Source organism: Narcine bancroftii, chromosome 6 (genome assembly GCF_036971445.1).
Source record: "Narcine bancroftii isolate sNarBan1 chromosome 6, sNarBan1.hap1, whole genome shotgun sequence".
In the NCBI taxonomy this organism is placed as follows: domain Eukaryota; kingdom Metazoa; phylum Chordata; class Chondrichthyes; order Torpediniformes; family Narcinidae; genus Narcine; species Narcine bancroftii.
The window spans coordinates 157497943-157524422 of record NC_091474.1 but is presented as its reverse complement, the minus strand read 5'-3'; the positions used below and the strand labels follow the sequence as shown (position 1 = coordinate 157524422).

The window sequence follows — 26480 nt, the reverse complement described above, 5'->3', positions numbered from 1 at the left end:
AAAAGTACACAATTAAAGGCTGCTACTTATTTGATCCTGTCTACCTAACTCAAATGATCCACAGCTGAGATAATTGGTCAGAACCTCCCACCCATCTGTTGCAGGCTTAGCTTGCAGTTGTGGCTGCAGTGCATGCTTCTGAACTCTTGTCAACACTGCTGAACCTCTGACAGAGTTCAACAATTTCCTAAATGGTGAAACCTGTCATTCATCTTGTAAGTGTGGTCACATTTTCAGCCATCCCATGCCTTCATTGTGCCACTCTTCATGGAAAATTCCCCCCACACGCACCGTGCAAAAAGTTGTATCTGAACTTGATGAGTAATGTTGAATTCTTGAATTTATTGATTTATTGAGAATAAATCTTCACAATTAATTCTATTATTGAACACTATATCGGTTGAATCATGCTGCTGATCTTGCTTGGTTGTCCTGGTGAAATCAAATCTATTTTTTTTTTTAAAATGAGATTTGAATTCAGTTTTGTTTCAGGAAAGTTTTGGTGGTAATATTAATCTGTTCAGTCTGTCATGGGAATATGGTCTTTTTTTAGTCTGGAACATCCTATTAATATATTTCTGTGTACACTGCTTTTAAGATCCCTAAGGGCATTAGTATACAATTAAACCTACAAACAGAAACAAGGTCAACTCGGTAGCAAAGACAGATCATATCCCTTTCAACCAATTAAGCCATGTTGACAGGGTAGGTATTGGGCGGTGAGGCAAACTTTGCTTCACCCTTCTCCAAGTGTGAGAGTTGTTTGTAGCCGTGTTGGGATGGAGTGACCTGCCCATCACTTCAATCAGAATCATTAAACTGCCAACTGTACATCATCCAAATTAGTTATCAGGCTGAAAATAAGTCCCTTGTTCATCTGAATAAGCAGATGTTGCACCTGTCCAACATCTTCCTGTGATTGAGACGGTTTAACCCCAGTTCTCTGGGTGCCCTTTACATTCCAAAAGTATGCACATTGGTTATGACAAATGGCACGCTAAACTCCACCTTTGTGTAGGTGATAAGTAGAATTTGAGGAGCAGATAATAAGTACATTGAGAGAATAAAATCAGTTAGACAGGTTGAGTGTAAAATATGTTCAATGGTCAGCACTAATTTGATTTGTGCAAAATAATACGTTTCTCCAGCTGCAGCACACCTACTCTGCATCACTCACTAAGTCAGAGGCACTTTCTATCCAGGAGTCTCATCAGCCAAAGACTTGCAGACTCCAACAGTGCCCCCAAAGAAATGGCTTACCCCTACACCAGCCATTCTCAACCTTTTTTGAGCTATGTCCCTCCTAGGACTCTGCTTAAAGTTTACGGGCTCCCGTCCCTGTGAGCCAGTCAAGTTTTGTTTTCTTCTGTACTTCTCTCCTACCTACATCATAGAAAAAAAATATTTTTTTATATAAACACAGGGTAAAAACAAGGCTTTTACTTAAATGTGCTATGCCTCGCCATTGAGAATAGCTGCCCTATAACCCTCCCAAGCCATCTGCCCATCCTGATGATCTCGCTGAATAATCTGCTACTCTGGATCCCTCTCGAAGATTCATTATCCACCCTTCGGTTCCTGCTCGACAGTTAATCAAACATTTCCCCCTATGTTGGGTATGGAGCCACAGATGACCATGTACTATGGGGTGAGTCGTGTCTCTAGAACAGGCTGCATCATGATTTTCTATAATGTGATGTTGTGCCATCTGCATGCGTGTCAAGAAAAAAATAATTTTGTCTTCATTTATTTACTATTTTTTCCACACAAATTTTGTGACAGCAAATTTTATTCCAAATCTCAAATTTCTGGGATGTGATTTATGAATTCCTGAAGAGCAATTTCCGTAAATCAAACAGTTAAACATGGGCGAGGTGGGGTTGTCACCTGCACTGGGTTCAAGTTTATTCAGACACACAGCACAGTAGCAGGTCCTTTTGGCCCACAAGCCTGTGCTGCCCAACTGACCAGTACGAACGGTGGGAGTGTAGGTCAAGTGGGTTTGAACAGTGGGAGGAAATGAGAGCACCCAGAGGAAACCCACGCAGACGCATAGAGAACTTGCAAACTCCTTACAGGCAGTGCTGGATTCAAACCCCAAATATGGTACGTAGATACTAGGTAACATACTTCATTGCTCCACTCATCACATAAATGATCTTGTGAAGGCACACATTTAATCATTCCATGCAACTGCAACTCATATTCCCAGAAACTCTCTAATAAGACTGGACCCTTCCTGTCTGATTTTCCTCCCTGTTATACTCTAACCAAATCCAACATGTGGCCAGGTCCTTCAGTACAACTTGTAATGGATAAATATTGGGAGAAATTAGGTAAAATTAGAGTAGGTTACATACATACACACATTTTAAAACAGATCTTATTTGAAAGACTGAAGAATTCATATTCAGTAACATTGCAGGATCTATGGAGACTTTTATGCACATTTCACAAGTAGGTGCTAATTGAGGGTTGACTGGATGGTTGGATAACTATAAGGCTTCTGACCTTTCTGCAAAGTGCTCACAGAAGGGTCACTTCTGGGTTTTATTTCCCTAAGACAACAGCTTGACCAAGGAGAACTCCTGTGGTTTGCTGAAGAAGATGGGGTTTTTTTGCAAGTGAGAGTCACATGGGCTTTCTGGAAGTTGGGGAGAGAGAGAGAGAGAGAGAGAGAGAGAGAGAGAGAGAGAGAGAGAGAAGACAAGTTCAACAAGCTCTCTCCAGCAGAGTGTGTGCGACACTGAAAGCAGCTGAACAGTGCAAGCCAGGAGAAACTGGTGGGAAACTGAAGAAAAGCTCCAGAGCAGTGAATGGATGGAAGTGTTATCTGACTGATGTTTCTCTTGGAATAAGTGGAACAGAAAGGAACCCTGTGATAGCCTAAAAGAAAGAGTTTACCATCTGGAGAACCCTGATGGGGCAAGTTTCATCAGCGAGACCTTGAGTTGACTAATGGTGGTACCTCGGTTTGGAAATCCTGGAACAACAAATCTCTCTCTGCAAACCCTACAAGAAACTTCCCGAGCGGTAAACATTTACCTTTCGAGCACCAAAGCCTGGTGAACTTTATACATGTTAAATTCTGTGCACAGTATAAAAATTGCCTGCATCCAGAGAACTTGGAAGAAGAAGTGAGATTGAACTGTGAACCAAAGAACTTTTCTTAAATTTACACACACGTGCGCTGTTAGGTCTGCTTTGTTCATGAATGAGTGAGACAAACACCAGACTGAGTCGAAATCAGGGTTCTTTGTTCTTTATTACCGGATTGTAACACTTGCAACTAACCATGTTAGTCGGAGAATGCATTCTGCCGTTATCAGCAAAATGGTGATTTTTTATACCCTTGGATACGTGCTTAGAACATCATCATATCATTACTTGTCCAATGACTAAAACTGTTGCTATCCTTTCCCTGCTAGCTTCCTGCCTCTCAATCCATCAATGTCTCTCTTATCTTGTAAGTACAAGGATGCATTCACATCTTGTTACAGCTCTGTACAGGGTAACTCCTTACACATTCCCATCTCATGATGTTTTACCTTACAGCGCTTAGAATTAGAAGGGGGTTAATTTGGGTTAGTGAAGTATAGAGATAAGTTAAAGTTTGATTCTGTTTTCATGTTTAAAATTAATTAAAACAACTTTTGTTTAAATAACTACTTGTCTTGGTGAATGTCTATCGCTGCTGGGTTTTGGGGTCCTTCGGGCTCATAACAAACTGACCAAATTTTTTTGGCTGCCAATTTATCTTCTCTCCTTGGAGAGTTGCTATACACATACTAAGGTTCTTTGGAAGTTAACCGATTTGCACAAGGATATTTAATCTCCACTTTAGAACTAGAAAGTAATTTCCTTATTGTCAGTGGCAGTCACTGAGTTGTGAATGTCAGTGTATAAATAAAGAAACATCTGGTTTCTTTTTATTTTTCAAGGCATGTAATTTATTATTTATTTTTCAATTATATCATGTCTTGTAGTACAGTTCTCAACTTTCCATTATCATTTAACTTTCCATTATCACTCAACCACTAACCCATTCCCTCCTCATAACTCCATCCCCACCTCTGCCATCACTCCATTGTATATGATTATAATGCAGAGGCAGGAATAAATGTCAATCAGGGTCTCATTCAAACAGTAAAAGCTGTGCATTGGGCACGGATTTATCAAAAAATTTCTATGGATGGCATGGAATCCAGATGGAAAAAGGTCCAGATCTTGTTGGAAACACTCAGCAGGTCAAATAGAAACAAAGTTAAGATTTTGACAGAAAGGTAAAAGAATCTTCTCACTTCCTTCTTATTTGGGGAATCTGAATCCCATAATAAGCAAGTAAGATACACAAAGAAGGGAAAATAAGTGGAAGCAAAGCTTATTTTACACATTCTTGTATGTCCCAAGGGTACACAATCCCTTGGAATAACAGAAATATTTTAAGCATTTTCAACTACTTCAACTACATGACATAACTATTGGAAGCCTTTAATATCTGGTTTGCTTAGAAGAGACGTGGGTGCTGCTGGCAAGGCCAACACTTCAAGTATATTTCCAATCGCTCATGCAAAATGGTGCAATGCTAATGGGGAACCACTACGTGTTTGTGGTGAAGGTACTCCCAAATGACGTTCTGTAAGAAGTTCCATGATACTAACCCAGCCTCTAGATAGGAAAACCACAAACACAGATTAGATGACTACTTTAAGAAGCACCTGTGTGCAAACTGCAAGGGACCATTATCTTAATTCACTACCCTACTCACCCTCTCTTGCTTCCAATATTTGTTTTAATAGTGGATTTCACATTTTCACATGTAAATAGTTTCACTTAAGCCTTTTATATTCCAACTCGTGTGTTTGTCTGTCCACATTCCCCCCCAACCCTGGCCACATCCCCCACTCTCATGGGCACCACCCCTGCATGATGGTGTCGCCACTCTTTCTTTGGCTTGGCTTCGCGGACGAAGATTTATGGAGGGGGTAAAAAGTCCACGTCAGCTGCAGGCTCGTTTGTGGCTGACAAGTCCGATGCGGGACAGGCAGACACGATTGCAGCGGTTGCAAGGGAAAATTGGTTGGTTGGGGTTGGGTGTTGGGTTTTTCCTCCTTTGCCTTTTGTCAGTGAGGTGGGCTCTGCGGTCTTCTTCAAAGGAGGTTGCTGCCCGCCAAACTGTGAGGCGCCAAGATGCACGGTTTGAGGCGTTATCAGCCCACTGGCGGTGGTCAATGTGGCAGGCACCAAGAGATTTCTTTAGGCAGTCCTTGTACCTTTTCTTTGGTGCACCTCTGTCACGGTGGCCAGTGGAGAGCTCGCCATATAATACGATCTTGGGAAGGCGATGGTCCTCCATTCTGGAGACGTGACCCATCCAGCGCAGCGTGGACTCGATGCTGTCGACCTCTGCCATCTCGAGTACTTCGACGTTAGGGGTGTAAGCGCTCCAATGGATGTTGAGGATGGAGCGGAGACAACGCTGGTGGAAGCGTTCTAGGAGCCGTAGGTGGTGCCGGTAGAGGACCCATGATTCGGAGCCGAACAGGAGTGTGGGTATGACAACGGCTCTGTATACGCTTATCTTTGTGAGGTTTTTCAGCCACTGCAACCCCTCCAACAACACAACCCATGGAATGAAATGCTACGGGCTTTGGACACTTAACCCTTAATTGGCTTTCACCCTCGACTCCCCCTGGCTATCTAATGGGCCCCAACCACACTTGATGCACCCCAATGCGAGGATCAGAGAGGCTTCCCCAAAACGAGCAGACGAGCAACAGTGCTTGAGGGGCAGCCCAGAAGATACCCAGGCAGAAGAACACACACCGCTCCTGGCCTCAGGGGAGAACCCAGGTGGGAGCCGCTAAATTACTTTTAGTCTGTCTCTCTACCCACCCCCCCCCCCTCACCACCCCATTGGCACTCAAACTACCCCCTTTGGTTGGGAGGGGAAACTGGGGAAACACTGCCATCACCTGCACCCAGTGCCCTTGCTGAAGTCCAGCACTGTATGGCTTCCAAAGTGGTGGAGTTTTACATTGGCAAGATAACCATACCTCTGACATCGGAAGCCACATAGAACTGTCCATCATCCCTTAGGCATTGGCCAGCCTTTCCAGCCCGCCCACCAGTCAAAGCACACACTGTTATTGGCTGGCCCCATATATCACAGCCCCTGCTCAGCAGAGCGGGATATTTAAACGTGAACACACCATCGTTCATTCTCTTTACCAATGTGATTAAGTCCTGCATATGTTGTAGGTCGTTGTTGCTACAGTGAATACCATCCGGAGGGGAATGCAGGTAAAGGGCTAGCAACCTTCAAGCCGATCAGGGTATCGTCAGCAACCAGGAGATACCGGCATTGTAACCACAGTCTTCTGTTTACTTGGGGTTAGAGGCTGTGTTTCTCCCCTGTAGGTAGCGAGTTAGGGCACCTCATCAGGAGTCAGAACCCCCTACCCATGGGTCATTAATCCTGAGCTAGGGGAGAGTTCATGCACACTCCTTTGTCACTTAGCCCCTTCTCTCGGTCAGGATTCCAAGGTTGGGTGCAAGCCAGTAACCTCTACCTCTCTGTGTGTGGGTGTGTGAAGCTGCTTATATTTCAACTTGTTTAGCTTAACCTGTGTGTAGGCATTGTCTTCCATTAACTGTGTTTGTTCTGGGACTGCCCCAGAGCCCTTTTTTTAAAACTGTGCATTGTTGCACTGCACTGTGACCGGACTTGCTTGCCTGCTGTGCCCAAAAATGAACCCTTTCCACACAATACAGATAACTACTTTGAGAAGTACCTGTGCACAAACTGCAAGGGACCGTCAACTTAATTCGTTACCCTACTCCCCCTCTCTTGCTTCCTGCATTGTTAATAACAACGCCTTACACAGGTTTGATGAAAAGTATCCATCATCAGGGTACATTGCAGTCTTCCCCTCTCAATTTAACTTTTGATATGCTTACAGCAGAACCAGACAGTTTGATACAGACTGTAAGTTACCTGTAAATCACTCATCTGTGTCTCAAACTGACTAGTTCTGGTGCAGGTCATCCATCGGTAATAGTGATTTGGTTTTTCTCCCTTCGGCACTGCCTGGTGGGCATTTCCTACAATTCTGCATTTCGCAGCTTTTCACATGCCTTTGCTATTTTTCTCTCTCTCCAACATCCCTCATTAATCTCGTAACCAAATGGCTTCATCAACAGCTAATCACCACAACATTGGCCTCAGTCTATCAGAGGAGTCCTTTCATGCTATCCATACCTCCCCCTGCAACTTAACACAAAGGTGTGCTTTCTTTCCTTTCTTTCCCAGTTCTAACAAGTTCTTCCAACTGACACGTTAACTATTCCTCTTTCAGGGATTCTAATCAGAATCAGAATGTTTTGTCATGAACAAGCCACGAAATTCAGTGCATCTCAGTATAAACATTCATATTATGAAGCATCTTACAACACTAAAATTTTTTTCTTAAATAGTAATGAACGGAAAGTAAGGGAGTGTCTTTGGTTCATTGATAATTGAGGAATCTTATGGCAGCAGGGAAGAAGCTGTCCCTGTGCCACTGAGTCTTTAAGCTCCTGTATCTCCTTCCTGATGGAAGCAGAGTGAAGAGGGCATGGCCTGGGTGGTGGTGGTTTTTAAAGGATAGAAGCTGCTTTCTTAAGACACTGCCTCATGCAGATGTCCTCCATGGAGTGAAGTCTGGTGCCTGTGATGTTGCAGACTGAGCTAACAATCCTCTGGAGTTTTTTTCCTGTCCTGAGGTTTGGCACCTCCATACCAGGCAGTGATGCAACCAGCCAGAATGCTCTCCACAGTTTGAGATTCTTTGGTGACATACCAAACCTCTTCAAGCACCTCACTGGTGGTCCTTCTTTGTGAATGCATCAACATGGAGGCTCCAGGACAGATCCTCAAAGATGATGACACCCAAGAATTTGAAGTTCTCGACCCTCTCTACTATTGAGCTCTCAATTTGAAGACTGGGTTGTATTCCCTTGACTCCCTCCTGAATTCCACAATCATCTCCTTGGTTTTGCTAATGTTAACCACAAGGATATTGATGTGACAACACTCAAATATCTCCTGCCTTCCTCACTGCCATTTGTGATTCTCCCAACAACTGTGATGTCATCGCCAAACTTGTAGATAGCATTGGAATTGTGCCTGGCCACACAGTCGTGGATGTACAATGAGTAGAGCAGTGGGCTAAGTACGCATCCTTGGGGTGCGCCTGTGTTGATAATCAGTGAAGAGAGATGTTGCTTCCAATTCGTACTGACTGTGGTCTTCAGATGAGCAAGTCAAGGATCCAGCTACAGCGCTCTTCTGTCTGCAGGCTATTTTGAATGTAGGTGAGTCACGTCATTGACGATATCGCTGAAGTGGTGTTGTATGTCACATGTAGGTTATATATCATGGTCGAAGTAGATGCAGAGGCATCCCACACCCAGTGTTTGTAGCTTCTTGACTTCTGATTGTTCCCAGTATTTTCTGTTTTTATTACAAATTTCCAGAATCTCCAGTTTTTCTGATTCTTGGGTATCATGGATGTTTGCTTTTAAACAGCCAGAAAAGTGTTCTAATTCTCAAGAAACAAAGGAACCGCAGATGATGGAATCTGCTGTTACCTTTGTAATTCTATCCCATGTTCCACAGCCCAAGTGCCTCACAACATGACAGCACACAAAATCTGTTCAAATACTATACTTTAGTTTTACAAGAAACCTGCAGTGGTCATTCTTATTAATGCATTCTTGACAGATTTATTTTCAATTGGTTGAATGATGGAAACAATGCCCAGTGATTTCCGGAACTTGCACTGCTCTCTCACCACCTGCCAGAGACCAAGTCTAGCATACAAAGTGAAAACCAAATCAGCCTTAACCTTGATGCTTCAATAACTAAAATAGCCTTCAGGCAATCTCAATATAAAGGCTTATAACTAGAGTATTAGAGTCATATTTATATATATATATATATATATATATATATATAAATTTTTTTTTTTTTTTTTAAACTCAGCCGCTGCATTCTGGAAAATTATTCCCAAATTTCCTGAACTCAGTCTATAAAAAAGATCGTAACAGGAATGAACTCATTCCTGTTCTGTGACCACCTCCACCTCTAGATTTTGTTTTAATATAAACGGAATGACTGCAGTCTAAACTGAACTGCAGGTGATCCGCGGTAACGGGCTAATGAATGGTACATATTGATGACCCGCAATGACATGTAAAGCGCGTGATGTTGCAGCACTCTTCTGTCTGCAGGATATTTTGGACACAGATGATTCACATCACTGACAACATTGGTGCAGTGGTGTTGTATGCTGCATGTAGGTCATGGTCGATGTAGACATAGTGGCATACCATGTCCAGCCTATGTAAATACTGCACTTCAGGTATTCTGTCTAAACTCACGGTGGGATATGGATATTTGGTGTTTTGTGTGAATGGCCACTCTGGAAGGTAGGTAGACACTTCAGAATGGGGGAAAAAAACATGGAACTTTTATGTAAAAATAAATAATAGAGTCAGAGTATTACAGCATACAAACTAGGCTTTTCCTGCTTGCTTCCTATGATCCAGGGAGAAATGCCACAGCCTCTTCTGTCTCTCAGTCCTAGTAACACTAGAGAGAGAATCTTTTCTACAACCTTTTCAGCTTAATGTTATTTATCCTACACATAGGTGACCAAAACTCTGCACTATTCCAGGTGCAGTCTCACCAATGTCACCACTTTCATAGCAGTATGATAGGATCCTGGGGAGATGTTGCAGAACTCTTGGTTCTATAGTACTCTCCAGGGTCCTACCATTCCTGATTCAACCTACCAAACTGAAACTCTGCACTGCCTGAATAAAATCTCATCTCCTATTTCTTTGCCCACTATCCCTAATTCATTTCGATCCCATGGTAATCTTAGGTACCCTCCTTTATTGACCACCATACCATTTTTCATGTCATCTGCAAATGACCAACAACCTGTAGCCATTTTAGAGAGGAGGCAGAGGAGATTTATCAGGATGTTGGGTAAATTGGAAAAGATGCCCATATGAAGCTATGTTGACATGACAGATTGAGGACTTTTCTTCTAGAGCACCAGAGAATGAGATGTGAATTAATAGAGGCAACCAGACCAAGTGGTTACACACCCCTTCACGACGACTCGAATTACGAAAACTCCCTTTTTCAAAGAAAGCCACGTTCATTTTTCTGGAAGGATTTGAATGGTTTCATTTTATATTTTATTTAATATAACACCACATAACAAACATATCACAATATTCCAAACTTATTCCAAATACATGGGCTAAATATATATAAAGAAAAGTTAAACAAAAAAAAACCTCCTCAAAATCTCCCCTACAAACTAAAAAGAGACAAGAAAACCACAACAGGACAGGAGCACTTCACTTTCCATAACATTTTCCTAGAGACCCATAGGAGAAAGGGAACGTTCAAGATTCATTTAAATTTTAATATCAACAGTTTTGGCTCCATATTTCACCAAAATAATGTTTATCTCTTAAATCATAAGTAATTTTCTCAAGTGGAAGACAACTATGAACTTCTTCATGATGTCTGTCCATTCCCAACTTCCAAGTTATAGCAATACATTTTCTAGCTGTTGCCAAAGCAATTTGAACAAACTACACTTGATGCACATTTAATTTTAATTCGATTTGAATGAGTTTTTGCTTTTATGAAAATAACCTCCAATAGTAGGGAATGGGTCTTTGCTTTACAGCATTTCAGCTTGCCTAAGGTTTCATAGGAACGCTCCAGCTTCATAAGGTGGGGCATACGTGTATCAGATTAGAAGGGGCCGAGATAGTCAGGACCTTCTTCCTGGGATGATAATAGCAAATAGCAGAGGGAATCCGTTTTCGGTGATAGAGGAAAGTTTAGGGGAGATATCAGAGGTAGGTTTTGAACACTGAGAGTGGTGGGTGCCTAGAATGCATTGCTGAAAGTAGTGGTGGAGGCTGGTACAATATGGACATTCAAAAGACTCTTGGTTACGTCCATGGATGCAAAGGAAAAAAAGGGGTTCTGGATGTGGGGCTATGGAAAATTTAGATTGCTGTGGAGCAAGTTTATATAGGTTAGCACAACATTGTGGGGTGAAGGGCTTATTATTATATGACTATTATATGGATAAGGAACTGAAATCAATCACTGAAACTAGTTCTAACAAAAGCCCCTTTTATAGAGTTTTTAAAAAGTGACTGTAAGGCAAAGATTCTCTGCCCTGACATTACTGACCCATCCCTCATAAATGCTCCACGAGCAACTCTCAAGCACCCGGCTTGGGGAGGGGAATTGATGGTGTTGCAATGATGCCATCAGCCCGTAACCCAACACCTCATATTCATACACAAACATGGCGGTATATCAGACACTTGAGAATAAATGAATGCGGACTTTGGAAATTGGATGCCGTCATTCCTTGCCCATTCCCGTCACGTTTGGACAGAGATGACTGTTGCCCGAATCAGTCACGCTCCGCTTTGATTTTGCTGCATTCCCACTTCACTGCCTTTGTTCTCCTTTGCCATTAGTTTTAAAGCTAGAGGTTTGAAGATGTTGAGGAATTATAATAACTGGCCATCAAGAATTCTTTACCATGTTTTATTGGGAATGCACTGTGTAATCATGTATGCTTTAAAAATAATCTGTGATACTCTGAGCATAACAAGACATGGGTGACAATATTGTAGAGGAGTTGTTCTCAACCTTTTTCTTTCCACCCACATCTACCTTAAGCAATCCCTTACTAATCACAGAGCATCTATGGCATAGGGATTACTTAAAAGTGGTATGTGAGTGGAAAAAGGTTGAGAACCACTGTTGTAGAGTGTGTTTGTAATGGTAGCATGCCCATGGCACTTTCATTGTGCTGTAAGAGGCGGTGGTTGAGTTGAGTGAGTGCCAAGCCTCCTGCACAGAGAGAAAAATCTCAATTCTCTCTCCCTTCCTTCATGATCCCCCACTCACTCAGGTTGAAGGAGCTGGATGGGGTGGAGCAACGTGGCCACTTCTCCGCTTCCAGCGCTGAGCAGAAGGATCAATGGCCGTCTCCGTTACCCATAATTCCCCATGCAGCTGAAACCATTCTGCGTTTCCCAGAGCCATTCCAGCTGCATGGGTGATTATGGGTGTCGAAGACAGCCATCATTCATCACGTATTTATGCCGTCATGTTGATGAGCGCCGCCATGGCAACAGTCGCTCCACCTACATCGGTTCCAGAGGACGCAACGAGGCGCCACTCCACATAAAAATAACACTGGAGCAGCCTTTTGGAGCTACTCTATAAAAAGAAAAGTGCAAATTTTCCTCCATGGATGGAGCCAGCCTCGAAGTGGAGGCCCTCCATTAAAACACCAAAAGTCATGATTGGGTAGGGTGCAATGTGAAAAGCTGGATGAAATGTGCACCTTCAGCAGTTCTTACCCGAGAAATATATCCAGTCGTGACAGCCTCAAAATAATGTTTAAAAATGCAGGCCACTAAATATGCATAATGAACAATAGAAATGCCCAACTTTAGCTATTATTTCATTTGCAAATTATTTCACTAGTGCTAGTCTTTTTTCTTTTCTGTCTAAGTCACCATGTAAATATGATTCAGGTGCAAATCTGCTGGGAACAATGTTGTAAGCAAAAACATCTGTGAGGGCACTTAGTAACACGTCTGGGTAATAATAGCTGTCTGCCCACAGCATGCACTTTCAGAATTAATGCAACGTGCTATCATAGGAAACATTGCATCACGCTCAAAAAAGCACCAACTCTTATTTTTTTTCTGTTAAAAATGCATCTCTGACCGGATGCCTCATGTGTTGCAAATATTTTATATCTAAATCTTGATGAAATTTTTAAAAAATCTGTAATTAGCTTCAGTTCTACAACACTGAGATCTTACATCATCCTTTAATTCTGGTTTACTTATTCATGCTTTTGTTCACTCCACCTCTGGAAGCTATCCAATCAGCTGTTGAGGCTCTCACTCTATAATTCAAATCCAATACCTCCTTTAGGATATCTTTATTTTTTTATCCTCTGGACCAATAGCTGGGTGTCAAATTTTGTGTGATAATAACTGATGAAAGAGCTTGACTAGCACAAGATAACACACATATTGCTATTGATTTAGGATTTATGAATAAACACCCAGGACTGTCTGTGTGGACTTTACATATTCTCCCTGTAACTTGGTGAGTTTTCTCTGGTTACTCTGGTTTCCTCCTGTATTCCAAAGAAGGGAAGGTTGGTAGGTTAATTGGCTACTGTAAATTACCCCTCATGTGTAGGGAAGTGGTAGAATATGGGTGAAGACAATGCTGGAGAAACTCAGCAGGTCAAATAATGTACCTTATAGAGCAAAGATAAAGATACATAATCAACGTTTCGAGCTTGAATGACTTGCCTATCATTGCTAATCCCATTCGGCGCATATCCCCGAATGCCTTTCCTATCAAAGTATCTGCCCAAATTCCTCTTAAACCAAATTATACCTACTTCCATCTCATCTGACAATCATTACAGATATTCTCCACCCTCTGTATAAAAAAATGTGCATTCCAAATCTCCTTTAAATTTCTTCCCTCTCACCTCTAACCTGTGCTCTCTCATTCTTGACTCCCTTGCCCTGGGAAAAAGGTTCTGATCGTCTTTCCTATCTATCCCCCTCATTATTTTATAAACCTCTACAAGGTCACTTCTCCTCAGTCTCCTACACTACAAGACTAAACTCCATATTTATAATGGCTCCTTAAATCTATTCCTCTCGATTCCAGACTATATTCTGCTGAAGCCAAATCTGCTGAAGGAATTTCGTGGGTAAAGCAGCATCAGTAAAGAAAAATAATGCTCGACATTTCAACTCTAACCTCGAAAAGTGGTTTCGGCTCAAAGTGTCAACAATTCTTTTTCTGCCACTGATGCTGCTTGATCCTCTGAGTTCCTTCACTAGATTGCGTTTAGCTTCAGATTCCAGCATCTGCAGTCACTTGTGTGTCTCCAACATCTTGGTGAATCTTTTCTGCACCCTCTCCATTGCTACCATGTTCTTCTTGTTTATTCCTAAATCCCTCTAAACTGAAAAGGTGGTCAAGTCGACAACTTGACAACTTTGGCAGGTCTGGAGTCACACCAGGTCAAAATTGTAGATTTATTTCCCTTAGGGAAATAAGCTTAACTTATTTCTGAGATTCATCGTTTCTGTTATTGAGACCAGTTTATTTCTAGATTTTATTCTATTTCCTGTTTATTTACAGAATTAAATTCTCCAACTATCAAAGTATGGGTTGAATACATGTTTCTGGAACAATGGCTACTGGTCCAGTAGGTTATGTATTTAAAAGTTACTCATGATTAAGATTGTGTTACAAACTTGTTATGCTGGTACTAGGTAGAGAGGCAGACATCCTGGCTAATTATTTTCAAGCTAGTAATGAGTCTTTTGACTTTGTAGGTTCAATTAACAATTTTCCTCAATGTTATCATTCTCATACAATTCTGGATTATGTCAAATATAATTAATTGACCAGATCAAGACTTGTATTACATGGACTTGCGAGGTATTAAGATTTGGGTCTGAAAAAGCACTCAGCAGCGATACTACATAATGAATCTGCCTTACAAATGTTGTTTTGAAACACAATGTGTGGCATCAGCTCTCTACATCAAGTGCAGAAATGCTTTTTACCTAACCACGTAGAGTCAAAATGTTTGTTCAACTCGCCCAACTTTAGCAGTCCAGAGGCAAATCCAGGATATGACTCATCGACGTTCAACTGACATCAAAACCAAACACCCTTGCAAGAAAATAATAGCTCTACAGCAGTCTCAAAGTTGCAAATAAAAGCTTTTTTTTTTAAATTGTTGGATTCCAAATGAATCATGTGGCCTGAAACCTAAGGGGAGATCAAGAACTGCCAAACTAGACTGCCAGTAGCACTGGCCTCACCAGGGCAAATCAGTTTGGTGAGCCAATACTCTGAGAAACAGATCGTGCAAATTATTACCAGTCAGGTTTTGTCCAGAATTCCGAATGCCTGGACCAATCCTTAATATGAATGCCTTGTATGATACAGGCAGAGGATCTGCCAAGGACCACAAAGAAAGTTCAGCAGAAGGTAGCAAAGGATAACTAACTAGTTTATCTTTACTTCGGACCTAAGTGGACTCATAAGTATTAAGAGGGGAAAGCTATGGATTCTTAGCCACAGATTGCATAATCTTAAAGAGGGTTTAAATTATATCTGGCTGTCCTCTTCCCTTCTGCTGCACCTAAAGGAAGACAGTTCTTACATGTGATATGCAATGGCATGGGAGACTCCCTGGTGTCAAATAACACATGTCCTGAGTTACCCTGTAAATTCTCTTGAATTACTCAAACTTACTTCACCAACATTTGAATGAGTTCCACCAATTATATACAGTGCATTAGCCAGTAGAGCATATCATCTTTCCATTTTTAGAAAACAGCATTTTAATCCATCTAAGATTAGATGATAAGAGGATAGCAAATAAGCATTTCTGCAGAATCCAAAATTTTAATCACCAATTCTACTGAGAAGCAGAAAGAAGAAAAAGCAATTAGTCAACATTCTTTCACCATCAAGTACCATGAAAAATCTGCTTCAACATTTAAGCTCAACTATAAGCTGTTATAAAGCAATGGCTGGAAACCATGGTCTTGTTATTCACTTGGATGACAATGTATTTGGTTGGTTTGGTTAGTAAGTTTATGGGTGACACCAAAATTGATGGTATAGTTGTCAATGAAGAAGCTTATCTGAGCTTATAACTGGATCTAGATCAACTGGAGAAATGGGCCAAAAGAATAGCAGATGGAATTTAACTTGGAAAAGAAAAAGGTATCATATTTTGGAAAATTAAACAATGCTTACACAGTAAATGGTAGAGCCCTAGTCTTGTGGAACAGAAAAACTCAGGGGTACAAGGAAAGAGTTCCTTGGAAGTGGTGACATAGTTAAGACAGGGTAGAGAAGATGGTAGTTGGCACTCTTCCCTTCATTAGTTTGGGTAATGAGTCCAGAAGTTTGGATATACAGTCATGTTACAATTGTACAAGGTGTTGGTGAGACCACACTTGGACCATTATGTGCAGTTCCTATCACCTAGCTCTAATAAATATATCATTAAGCTAAATGAACAAGGATGTTCTCAGGACTGGAGGGCTTGATAGAAGAAGCTGAAAAGGCTGGACCTCTCTCCTTAGACCTCAGGAGACTGATGAGTGATCCAAGAGGTGTGTTTAAATTCATGGTAGGCAAAGTCAAGCTGAATAGTCATTGTATTTTTCCCCAGGATAAGAAAAGTCTAAAACTAGGGGCATAGATTTAAGGTGAGAATGGAAAGATTAAGAAGGATCTTAAGAACCATCTCACAGAATGAGTAATAGGTAATAATGGAACTAGCTGCTTTAGTGACATTTAGACAGATTCATGGATAGAAACTGTTTAGAGGGATAGAGTGCAGGCAAATGGGACTAGCTTTGTTAGACAACTTGGTAGGCATGGACAAGTGGGGCTGAGGAGCCTCTTTCCCGGTTGTAAAACTATGCTTCTATAATGATTAGAGCAGTGGTTAGCACTACGCTATTACAGCGACAAAGATGCAGGTTTGAATCTGGTTCTGTCTGTGGAGTTTCTATGTTCCCCCGTGTCAGAGTGGGTTTCCTCCGGGTGCTCTGGTTTATTTTCACATTCCAAAGACATAGGGGATTAAGTACATTTATTGGTCTCATGGGCGTACTTGGTAGGCACAGCCATGTGGGCCAGAAGAGCCTGTTATCAGGCTGCTCTCTTAAAAAAAACTTAAAATGTATCAAATTGAAGAAAATATACACCTAACTAGTTCTTAGTCAAATACTACTGTTTAGTTTTCGTTGATTATAATTTCAAAGAATGCCAAGGGAGTACTGCACTATTGATGGCGATTTTGGACAAAATGCTGACTGAAGCCTTATCGGTTTCCTCAGAGGAATGTAAATATTCCAAAGAGCAGCAGAGGCATCCTGGGGAAAATAACCACATTGCTGTTTGCACAATTCCTACATTCAACATTTGCTGTTGAATTTCTTAAACTATCAATTTAATAATAATAATTCATTGACTCGAATATACTTTCAAGAAGCTAGTAGGACAAAAACTCCATATAAATTATTTTCTCAATGTATTCCTTTTTTTCTTAGCACACTTTCAGCATTCCTCTTTCAATTCATTAAACTATTTGCTACACAATCTCATACAGGAACAAAATGAATTATTACATAATTGTCCAAAAAAACTGTTGACATTACTTTGCCGTGGAGTACCTGTAGTGAAGGTTATGCAGTAATAGATACAGCAATGTGAAAACATATAGCTTGAGGGGTGAAAACAATGCACTGTACAAGAACTAGACCATGTAACAAGGCACAGTAATGGAAATATATATGTATGGAGGATGTGAAAATACTTTAAACTGTTTTCCTTTGTATATAATTTATCGTGGATAAAGTTTAGTTTTGGAAAAAAACAAGAACCACAAATTATCTGGCTGCTTTATAATGTACAGTAGTTCTGGATGCAATGAAAAGGTTTTCAAATTCTAAACAGACCCTATATTTCTGATTCAGTTGAACCAAACTTGAGGTTCAACTACTTTGAGTTTGCACTTTTTTTTTTAATATATAAAATGGTTTTCTGCAAACAAGAATATATACTTTTCTCCCATTTCATGACTTTTGCAAGAACACATCGCGGAAAGATTTCTTATCTGTGGTTAAATGTAGTTAAAGATACCTTTAACATAGTCACACTAACAAACATACCTTCATAATATTTGAAACATGTATTTGTCATTTGCACCATTAATATATAGCAGCTGCTAAAATTAGTGTTGATATATGGCTTCAGTGATAAACCGAGTCAGCCTTTTAGGCTGTGCCACATTCCTGAATGAAAATGTTTTCCTAATGAGGAAAATTAGTAATTAACAAGAGTGACATTGTAAAGATAAACGTGAATGTCTCTCTGATCCCTGAGACCCGGAGTGTGATGGGTTTTTGTTTTGGTCCTATGTATCAAAAGCTGCTGAAGCGCCTCGGTTGAAGGAATACAAAAGAGGGATCCCAAAGGTATAAACTTTATTGTGGAATCAACATCAATCTAATATTAAAAAGTGGTCTATTGAAAGCATACTATCCACGCCAATATATGGAAAACAACTGTGCCTTGCACTCTCAACCCCGCAGGGTTTTTTTTTGCAAATATACACACAAAAGAAGTGTTCAGCTTAGTGGGAGAACAGGAAAGGTTGGAAATACCATAAGGGCCTAGCAGCGTGAGAGTCAAACCCGCTGTAACCATGAAACAATAACAGAAGATGCTGGGACCCTTCAGCACGCCTGGCAGCATCTTGGAAAAAGACGGCCAGCCTTTCAAGTGAAGCCCCTGCTCAAGACAGGAGAGAGCACGTTTGCCCCAGCTTGCCGACGTGAGGGCACCTTCCTCTGCCTTCGCCTCCCCGCAGGTGTTGCCCGACCTGCTGAGTAATCCCAACATCTTGCTATCATTTCAGGAGGTCCTTTTGCATTTCGATTCCTCCTGACCTATTGTTCAAGGCTACTGATTGTGCATTGATTGTGAACCCCCGGCGTCCCGATTTTAAAGTTCACAGCACTTTTGTTTTGTTAATATAAACTCGAGGTTCCGAAGCACTAAGTGTCCGGGGGCAATCCCGCTGCGGCTCTGGACAGGAGCTGCTTGACAGCCCGCCTCCCCGCCCCATCCGCTTTACCTTCCATTTCTCCTTCCTCCTTTTCTTCTTCGGTTCCTCGTGCTGCCTCGGTTTCTTCCAAGAAGCTGCGGGTGCCTCCAGCAGCAGTAAATGCTCGTCCGCCGGCAGGGCCCTGCCGGCGGCAGCATGGTGGCCTCGACCCCGCGCCAACACCAGCAGCAGCAGCACCGCGCCGAGCAGCAGGCTGAGAGCGAAGAGCGTGGGATCAGAGAGACCGCCTCCCGACAGCAACTCCCTGCCTCGCCGCCACGGCACCTGCAGCCAGCGAGAGAGCGGCTCCAGCATGGCGAGGCAAGCCAACAATGGAGCGAAGGGAACGGCCCGAGGGCCGCCGCGTGCTCCAGATCCGAACGCGAGCCCAGGCGGCCAGGCGCGAGAACGGGCAGCAACCCCCGCCCCGGGCAGCCTCGCGATCCGACACAAAGCCGAGCTGCACTTTCAACACAGGCTGCCCAAACTTTTCTCCCTGCAAATGCTTTTTAAGTTCGGCGTACTACTGGAAACGTGACGGTGGCCATGGCAGACCAAATCGTTCAAAACACATTGCAAATCAGAGCTTCATTGCAACGTGCGAATAGCAATGACAGGAGCGGACTCTCCGCCTTGCAGAGTTTGTGGTCAACTAATTCGAGAGAGAGAGAATCCTCTCGGGGAGGGGGAAACTATTTCCATGGCTTGACGTGTTAGCGACTGCATCATTGCAATCGGCTGTCTTGGTCTGAGTCGCCGCCCGTGATTGACTCCTTTACACAGTGCAACGATGACAGGATGAATCTAGAATCGGGCAAAGCAAATTCCCTTCATTGCACAAAAAATTGAATGATTGAACCGACAGCCACCGACGATTTCCTTTTGGTTTTTTTTTCGTTACCGGCAATGTTTTTCTTTGTAAATTACGTTTTGAAAATCACAACCAGTCACAATGAAAGAGTTTGATCTTCATTTTGGTTCTGTGGCCACGGGACATATTACAACTGCACGAAATATACAACTCGTCTTTCCTACTGCATGTACTTGCTGAAATAATTGACCCTTTGATTCACGGATTAACTGCTAATGTTAATGAAGAAACTGCAGAAGGAGATGGAGGGGGGGCTGCTATAAATTACTACTGGAACAATTCCTCTGTTTAACCGCCCACACTTGCAAGCCACAAAGGAGGAAGATTTGTGTTGTTGCTTGTTGCAGATTTCCCTCTAATTGTTATTCAAATAAGATACATGATTTTGTGTTTGCTGTTAGAAATGTCTATCCGAGTAAGTTCTTATGACGATACTGAAAGAGAAAAGCAAATTATAAGGCAATTGTATTAGGCCAATGTATTGAAAATAGTGGAAAAGCAGCAGCTCCATTCCCCTCTCCACGAGTCCCCCAATTAAGGGTCTAAGTTCCGCATCCCGCCTCCAGCACTGGACAGGCACCTTCAAGCAGGGAAAACACCAGTCTGTAAAGGCGGAGGTTCTTCGCCCTTGCGGCTGAAGATGTACCTTCCTGAATGCCAGTTCCGAGGCGCCGATTCCAACCCTTCTTGGGAAAGGATAATTGGCGGAGCGCTGCGCTCCGCTCCCTGACCTGAATGTACTGCCCATTGCCAGCGGCTTGTTAGGAGCAGGTCTGATGATGCCGTCAGCCCACGACCCATCTCCCTCCAAGGCAGGGGGAAGCGGGAGCCATCAAGGGGGTGGCCAGTGCGGGCCGCTTCAGCCTTCGGGGGTGCTCTCCGCGGCTCTAATCACAGCAGATCAATGGCCGTCTTCCCTACCCACAATCCCCCACGCAGCTGGAACTGTTCTGGAAAACAGAGCAGTTCCGGCTGCATGAGGGATTATGGGTAAGGAACCCGGCCATTGATCTGCTGCGTTTTTACAATGACCAAATTTGTAACCAGGAGATGCAAAACCCTTCCTATTCTCTCTCTGCCGCTATTCCCCACCTGTATTGCCTGACTTGAACTTCCAGCATCTGCCATTCGTTTGTTTATTCCATTGTTATTGGACGAAGTTGATTAGACTAAGCCTGTGGTTTCTAAAGAATATAGAGGAATAAGAGATGATCTTACTTAAACATGAGTCTTTAATCACTCAAATAGGGGGATGCTGTGGGAAGTGGGGGGGGTGGATGGGGAGGGGGGGGGGGGGGAAAGTTTACCCTGGCAGAGGATCTTAGAATCAGAGTTAATGTCTCAAAATAAGGAGTAGATTGCTTAAGAATGAGATGAGAAATTTCTTTACAGAAATTTTCTAACCCAATAGGTTCTGGAGACTTAATGAATTCATCATGAACAGGGATTGATAGATTTCTGTATCAAGGGATGTAAAGGTTCCATTATTGTCACATAATACTACATTTAGAATTAACATTCATGAAATTCTTTTACTTTTGTCTACTGTAAGGCAGACAGAGAGACGGCACTTTGACCAGCACCCCTCACAAAAACCTACAGCGCTTGATGTTCCTTGGTGGTCTCCCTTCAAGTACTGGCCAGGCTTGAACCTGCTTAGCTTCTGAGATCAGACAGTCTCAGGCATATTCAGACAATCTCGGACCTATTCAGGCTATTAGGCTTCTCTATGGGAACATGGGAATAGTCCAGGGAAATGGCATTTGTAGGCATTCTATTGGCCTCTGGTTTGGAAATTGAACATTGTGGACTTGTAAGGAAGCTGTGATGAGAGTAATACTCTAACCCAAGTTGATTAAATGTCAACCTCCCAACCTTGCAACATAAGAATGACTCCCTATTTCACAACGTTTTTGATTGTATCACAACACAGGAGGTCATTTGGCCTATTGTCCATGTCAATTTATAAACCAATTTTGTTTACCTTTACCTTCTTGGTCTATTCTCTTTCATGAGTGAAGCACGATGGGCTACAGATGTTGTGGGCTGTGGTTATAATAAACACACTGATATGCTGGTGGAACTCAGCTGGTCTTTTCATCTTTTACATTTCTGATGTTTTGGGCCTGAACCTTTCTTCAATGAAAAATCAGAACAGGCAAAAGCAGGATATATCAGAAAGTCTCAGAATTCAAACAATGGGGGAAGAATCCAGACCAACAAAAGGTGTTAAGTGCATATGATAAGGGACTAGGTAGAATTTATCATTCAGTGCAAAAAGAGATGGAATGAAGAGATGACAGGAGAGCAAGGGGGTGGGGGGTGGTGTTTACGAAATCCAGAGAAGTTGATATTAATGCTATCTGGTTGGAGGGTCACCCAGTCGGAAGATGAGGTGTTGTTCCTCCAATTTATGTGTGTTTTTCAGTGTGTTTAACATTCTTTTTCATTCCCATCAGCATCCCTCCCCCAACTATTAATTCTGTCATCCACTGTTTCTGCAGTCAATTAACCAGTGGGAAGTGGAAGGTAACTAGAACATCTGGAGGAAACCCACATGGCCCCAGGAAGATTGCATCATCTTCACTAATTCAGCAACCAAGGACAAGATCAAATCTGAATCCTTGGACCTATGAGACAGCAGCTGTAACTGCATCCACTCTTCCAACTTCACATGCTTATTTTAAACTTCTCTCTCACTTTAAAATTATGCATTTTAACTTTAGATTTCTTACCATGAGAAACAGATGCTGGCTACCCACACCTCTCAATTTTATTTTAGTCTATCATGTCACCTCCTTGCCTCCTTCACTCCAAGGAAATCAGACCCAGTCTGTCCAATCTTTCCTTGTAACTTGAGCCCTCCATTCTAGGCAACATGCTTGTGAATTATTTCTGCACTTTCTTTTCCTTAGTTTAATAACCATAGTGACACAGAACTGCACGTTATACTCAAAAATGTGGCCGAACCAATATTTTGTTCAACTGGAACATGATGTCCCACTTTTGCCTCAGTCAATGAAGCTCGATGTGTCATATGTCTTATTCACCACCCTGTCGACCTGTGTTGTCACTTTCCACTTTCAGGAGACTATGGGTTTTTTTTTTTAATATGTATTCTGACTTTCCAGACAAGTTTACAATGTGGGACTTTGTCAAAGGCCTTATTAAAGACCACACTCTACTCTACAGGCTTATTAAAGTCCTGCATTACTCGCTTTACACCTATGACTGTGTAGCTCAGTACAAAACCACCACCATTTACAAATTTGTTGACAATACCACGGTAGTGCATTATATAAAAAGGGGCTCTGAGTCATCATACAGGAGGGAGATTGAAAATTTGGCTGAATGATGCACTACCAACAACCTCTCACTCAATGTCACCAAAACCAAGGAGCTGATTGTAGACTTCAGGAAAGGAAAGCCATAGGTGTACAATCCAGTGATCATTGGGTGATCAAAGGTGGAGAGGGTGAGCAAATTTAAATTCCTGGAGTCACCATCTTGGAGGACCTTTCCTGAACCCATCAGACCAATGTTATCATGAAAAAAGAACATAGCCCCTCTAATTCCTCAGGAGTTTGCAGAGATTTGTTATGTTATTGGAAACTTTGGCTAACTTTTATAGATGTGTCCTGGAAAGTGTCTTGAATGGCTGCATCATGGTCTGGTATGGGGGCACCAATACCTCTGAGCAGAAAGCCCTGCAAAGATAGTGGGCACAACTCAGTACATCACAGGCAAAACTCTCTTCGCCATTGAGAACATCTCCTTCGAATGCTGCCATCAGAGAGCAGCAGCAATCATCGAGGATCCGCACAACCTAGGCAAAGCTTTATTCTCACTGCTGCCATCAGGAAAGAGGTAGCCATGCCACAGGACTTATACCATCAGGTTCAGGAACTGTTGCTGCCCTCAACCATCACATCTCCTAAAGAACAGACTCAGCCAGACTCATTTGCACATTATTTATACTGATTTTTTTTCTGTATTTGCACAGTTCTTTCTTTCTTTATATTTCTGTATTTTGTATTCATATCTTTCTTCTTGGGCACAGTTTGCAGTTACCAATTAACTCTGCCTGACCTGCAGGAAAAAGAATCTCCAGATTGTATATGATGTCATTATGCTGACAATAAATGTAAACTTTGAATTTGTGGTCAATGTTGCTTGCCCTGCCTTCATCGATCTCTTGGACAAAACTCATGCAAAAGATATGATTTTACCATGCTATACTTAATCAGTCCTTGCCTTTCCAAATACAAATAGATCACATCTCTCAGAATCCCTTTCAATAAGTTTCCCACCACTGATACAAGGCTCACCGCCTTGGCTTATCCTTGCTGCCCTTTTCAGTAAAGGAAAAAAACATTAGTTATCCTCCAGTCTTCCAGTACGATAACAATGGCTAATGAAGTTTCAATAATATCTCTCAGGCCACCAGCAATCTCCACCCTAGGATATGCCTTGTCAGATCATGGGCATCGCTGATTGAAGGACTTAGGCCCAGAACATCAATTGCCCATTGCTTTCCACGGATGCTGCATGACCTGCTGAGTTCCTCCAGCATTTGGTGTATTGTTGCCGTTTTCCAGCATCTGTAGATTTCTTGTTTAACTATGTATACAATGTTATGTATTTCAGGATCTCCATTATATCCTCCTCCACAATGTTATATTCCAATATATCAATTCCCTTCCCTAAACCTACTAGCTTGCATCTTCTTCTCCAAGGTAAATACAGACAAAAAATATTAAACTAAGATCTCATCCCTTTCCCAAGGCTCCACACGTAACTGATCCTTAAGGTGCATCCTTTTCCTCAGGTAGCTTTCTACTCTCAATGTGATAATGATCCTCAAGATCAAAGGTGCTTGCAGCATGGAACACTTGCTTCCTCAATGTGCCCACCCTCCCCTGCACTTGGCCCTCTCTGCCTGCACCTCCAAAATTCGAGCATTTAGGTATCATCAAAGACAGAAAGAAAATAGGATGACAAACATTTCTTCTTCAGATGATAATGAGGAAGTGACAGTAAAGATACTGCATCATGTCCTTATTACTTGGCCTTCAAGTCAATTGTTTCACATGCAAATAAAAATAAAAAAAATAAATTGTATTTCTAATTTTGAGTGACACACACAGAAAATGGTGGAGACACAGCCAATGAGGTAGCATCTGGGGGGGAGGGGGGGACGGGAGAGAGAGAGAGCCTTTTTCAGAAATTGAAAAGAGAAAAAAGTTTTCAGTTCTCTCCTTCCCTTTCTCTGCAATGTAAAACTATCTTGTTTTTCTCTCCTTCCAAATTCTGACAATAGGACATTAATGAAAAAGGTTAACTGTTTCTTCTTGCACAGTTACTGGCTGACTTTCTGAGTGTTTCCAACATTTTTGATATATATTATTTTTATACTTTCTTTGACATTGCCTAGAATCTGCATCAGTCTCTAGTTTCCCCCTTAATGCCCTTTACCTACCTAATGTTGTGATTCTCAACATTTTTTCACCCATTGACAACCTGAAGTATTCCTTTACTTACTGTGGACATCCTATAACTAATGTCTCGACGCTTCCCGCACAGAGCAGCTGCAGATGGCCACGATCAGCACGCCCAGAGACGAGTTCCAGCGAATCCTGGATGAGTTCCCAGCCCTTCTCAGGCCACAGTTCTCCGCTGCCTCACTGCGCCATGGGGTGTTCCACCACATCCCCACCCAGGGCCCACTGGTTCATGCCAAGGCACGCCAGCTCCTGCCCAACAAGCTCCAGGTGGCGAAGGAAGAGTTTTCACATCTGCTGGAGCTGGGGATCATTCAGCGCTCCGACAGCCCGTGGGCCTTGCCACTCCACCTGGTCCCGAAAGCCTCTGGCAGCTGGCGCCCCTGCAGAGACTATCGATGGCTCAACGAGGCGACAGTTCCTGACCATTACCCCATCCCTCACATACAGGACTTTATGGCCAACCTACATGGTGCGAGGGTTTTCTCCAAGGTTGACCTGGTGCACGGGTATCACCAAATCCCGGTGCACCCTGAGGACATACCCAAGAAGGCCATCATCTCCCCCTTTGGCTTATTTGAATTCCTTTGCGTGCCGTTCGGGCTAAAGAATGCTGCTCAGACCTTCCATCACCTCATGGACTCAGAAGGCAGGGACCTGGATTTCAACTTCATTTACTTGGACGACATCCTCGTTTCCAGCAGGGATTGGGTGCAACACAAGGCCCACCTGCGCAACCTCTTCTCCTGGCTGGCCGACTTCAGCCTCACCATCAACCCAGCCAAGTGCAAGTTCGGGAAAGAGTCCATGCAGTTCCTGGGCCATACCATCATGGCCGAAGGAGCCACGCCCGCTGCTACGAAGGTCGCCGCTATCAAGGAGTTCCCACGCCCGGACAACCTCAAGGGGCTGCAGGAGTTCGTGGGTATGGTCAATTTCTATAACTGATTCATCCCAGGAGCCACGTGCATCATGCAGCCGCTATTTGCCTTCATCACAGCCAAGCACAAAACGCTCACCTGGACTCCAGAGGCCTGCAGTGTATTTGAGGCCACCAAGGACACCCTCCCGAAGGCTACCATGCTCACCCACCCGCACACCGACCTGCATATGATGCTTTCCATCAATGCCTCTGCAGCAGATGTCAGCGCCGTCATGGAGCAGCGGATGAATGGACAATGGAAGCCGCTGGCATTCTTCAGCCGGCTTCTCCGCCCACCAGAGCGTAAGTATAGCGCCTTCGACCGTGAGTTACTGGGCATGTACCTGGTGGTGCGGCATTTCCGCTATTTCTTGGAGGGGAGGACTTTTACCATC

At 42.7% G+C, this 26480-nt stretch overlaps 1 protein-coding gene across 2 annotated transcripts in view; it reads right to left on the bottom strand.

Moving 5' to 3' along the window:
• Window positions 1-19458, bottom strand: part of LOC138736637 (protein LYRIC-like) — a 75496-nt gene extending 56038 nt beyond the window's left edge. For both annotated transcript variants that reach the window (XM_069886456.1, XM_069886458.1), the window contains exon 1: window positions 18822-19458. In XM_069886456.1, the coding sequence (XP_069742557.1) occupies window positions 18822-19106 (285 nt within the window). In that variant the 5' untranslated portion in view covers window positions 19107-19458. The remainder of the gene's footprint in view (window positions 1-18821) is intronic.
• Between the last annotated feature and the right edge of the window lie 7022 nt (window positions 19459-26480).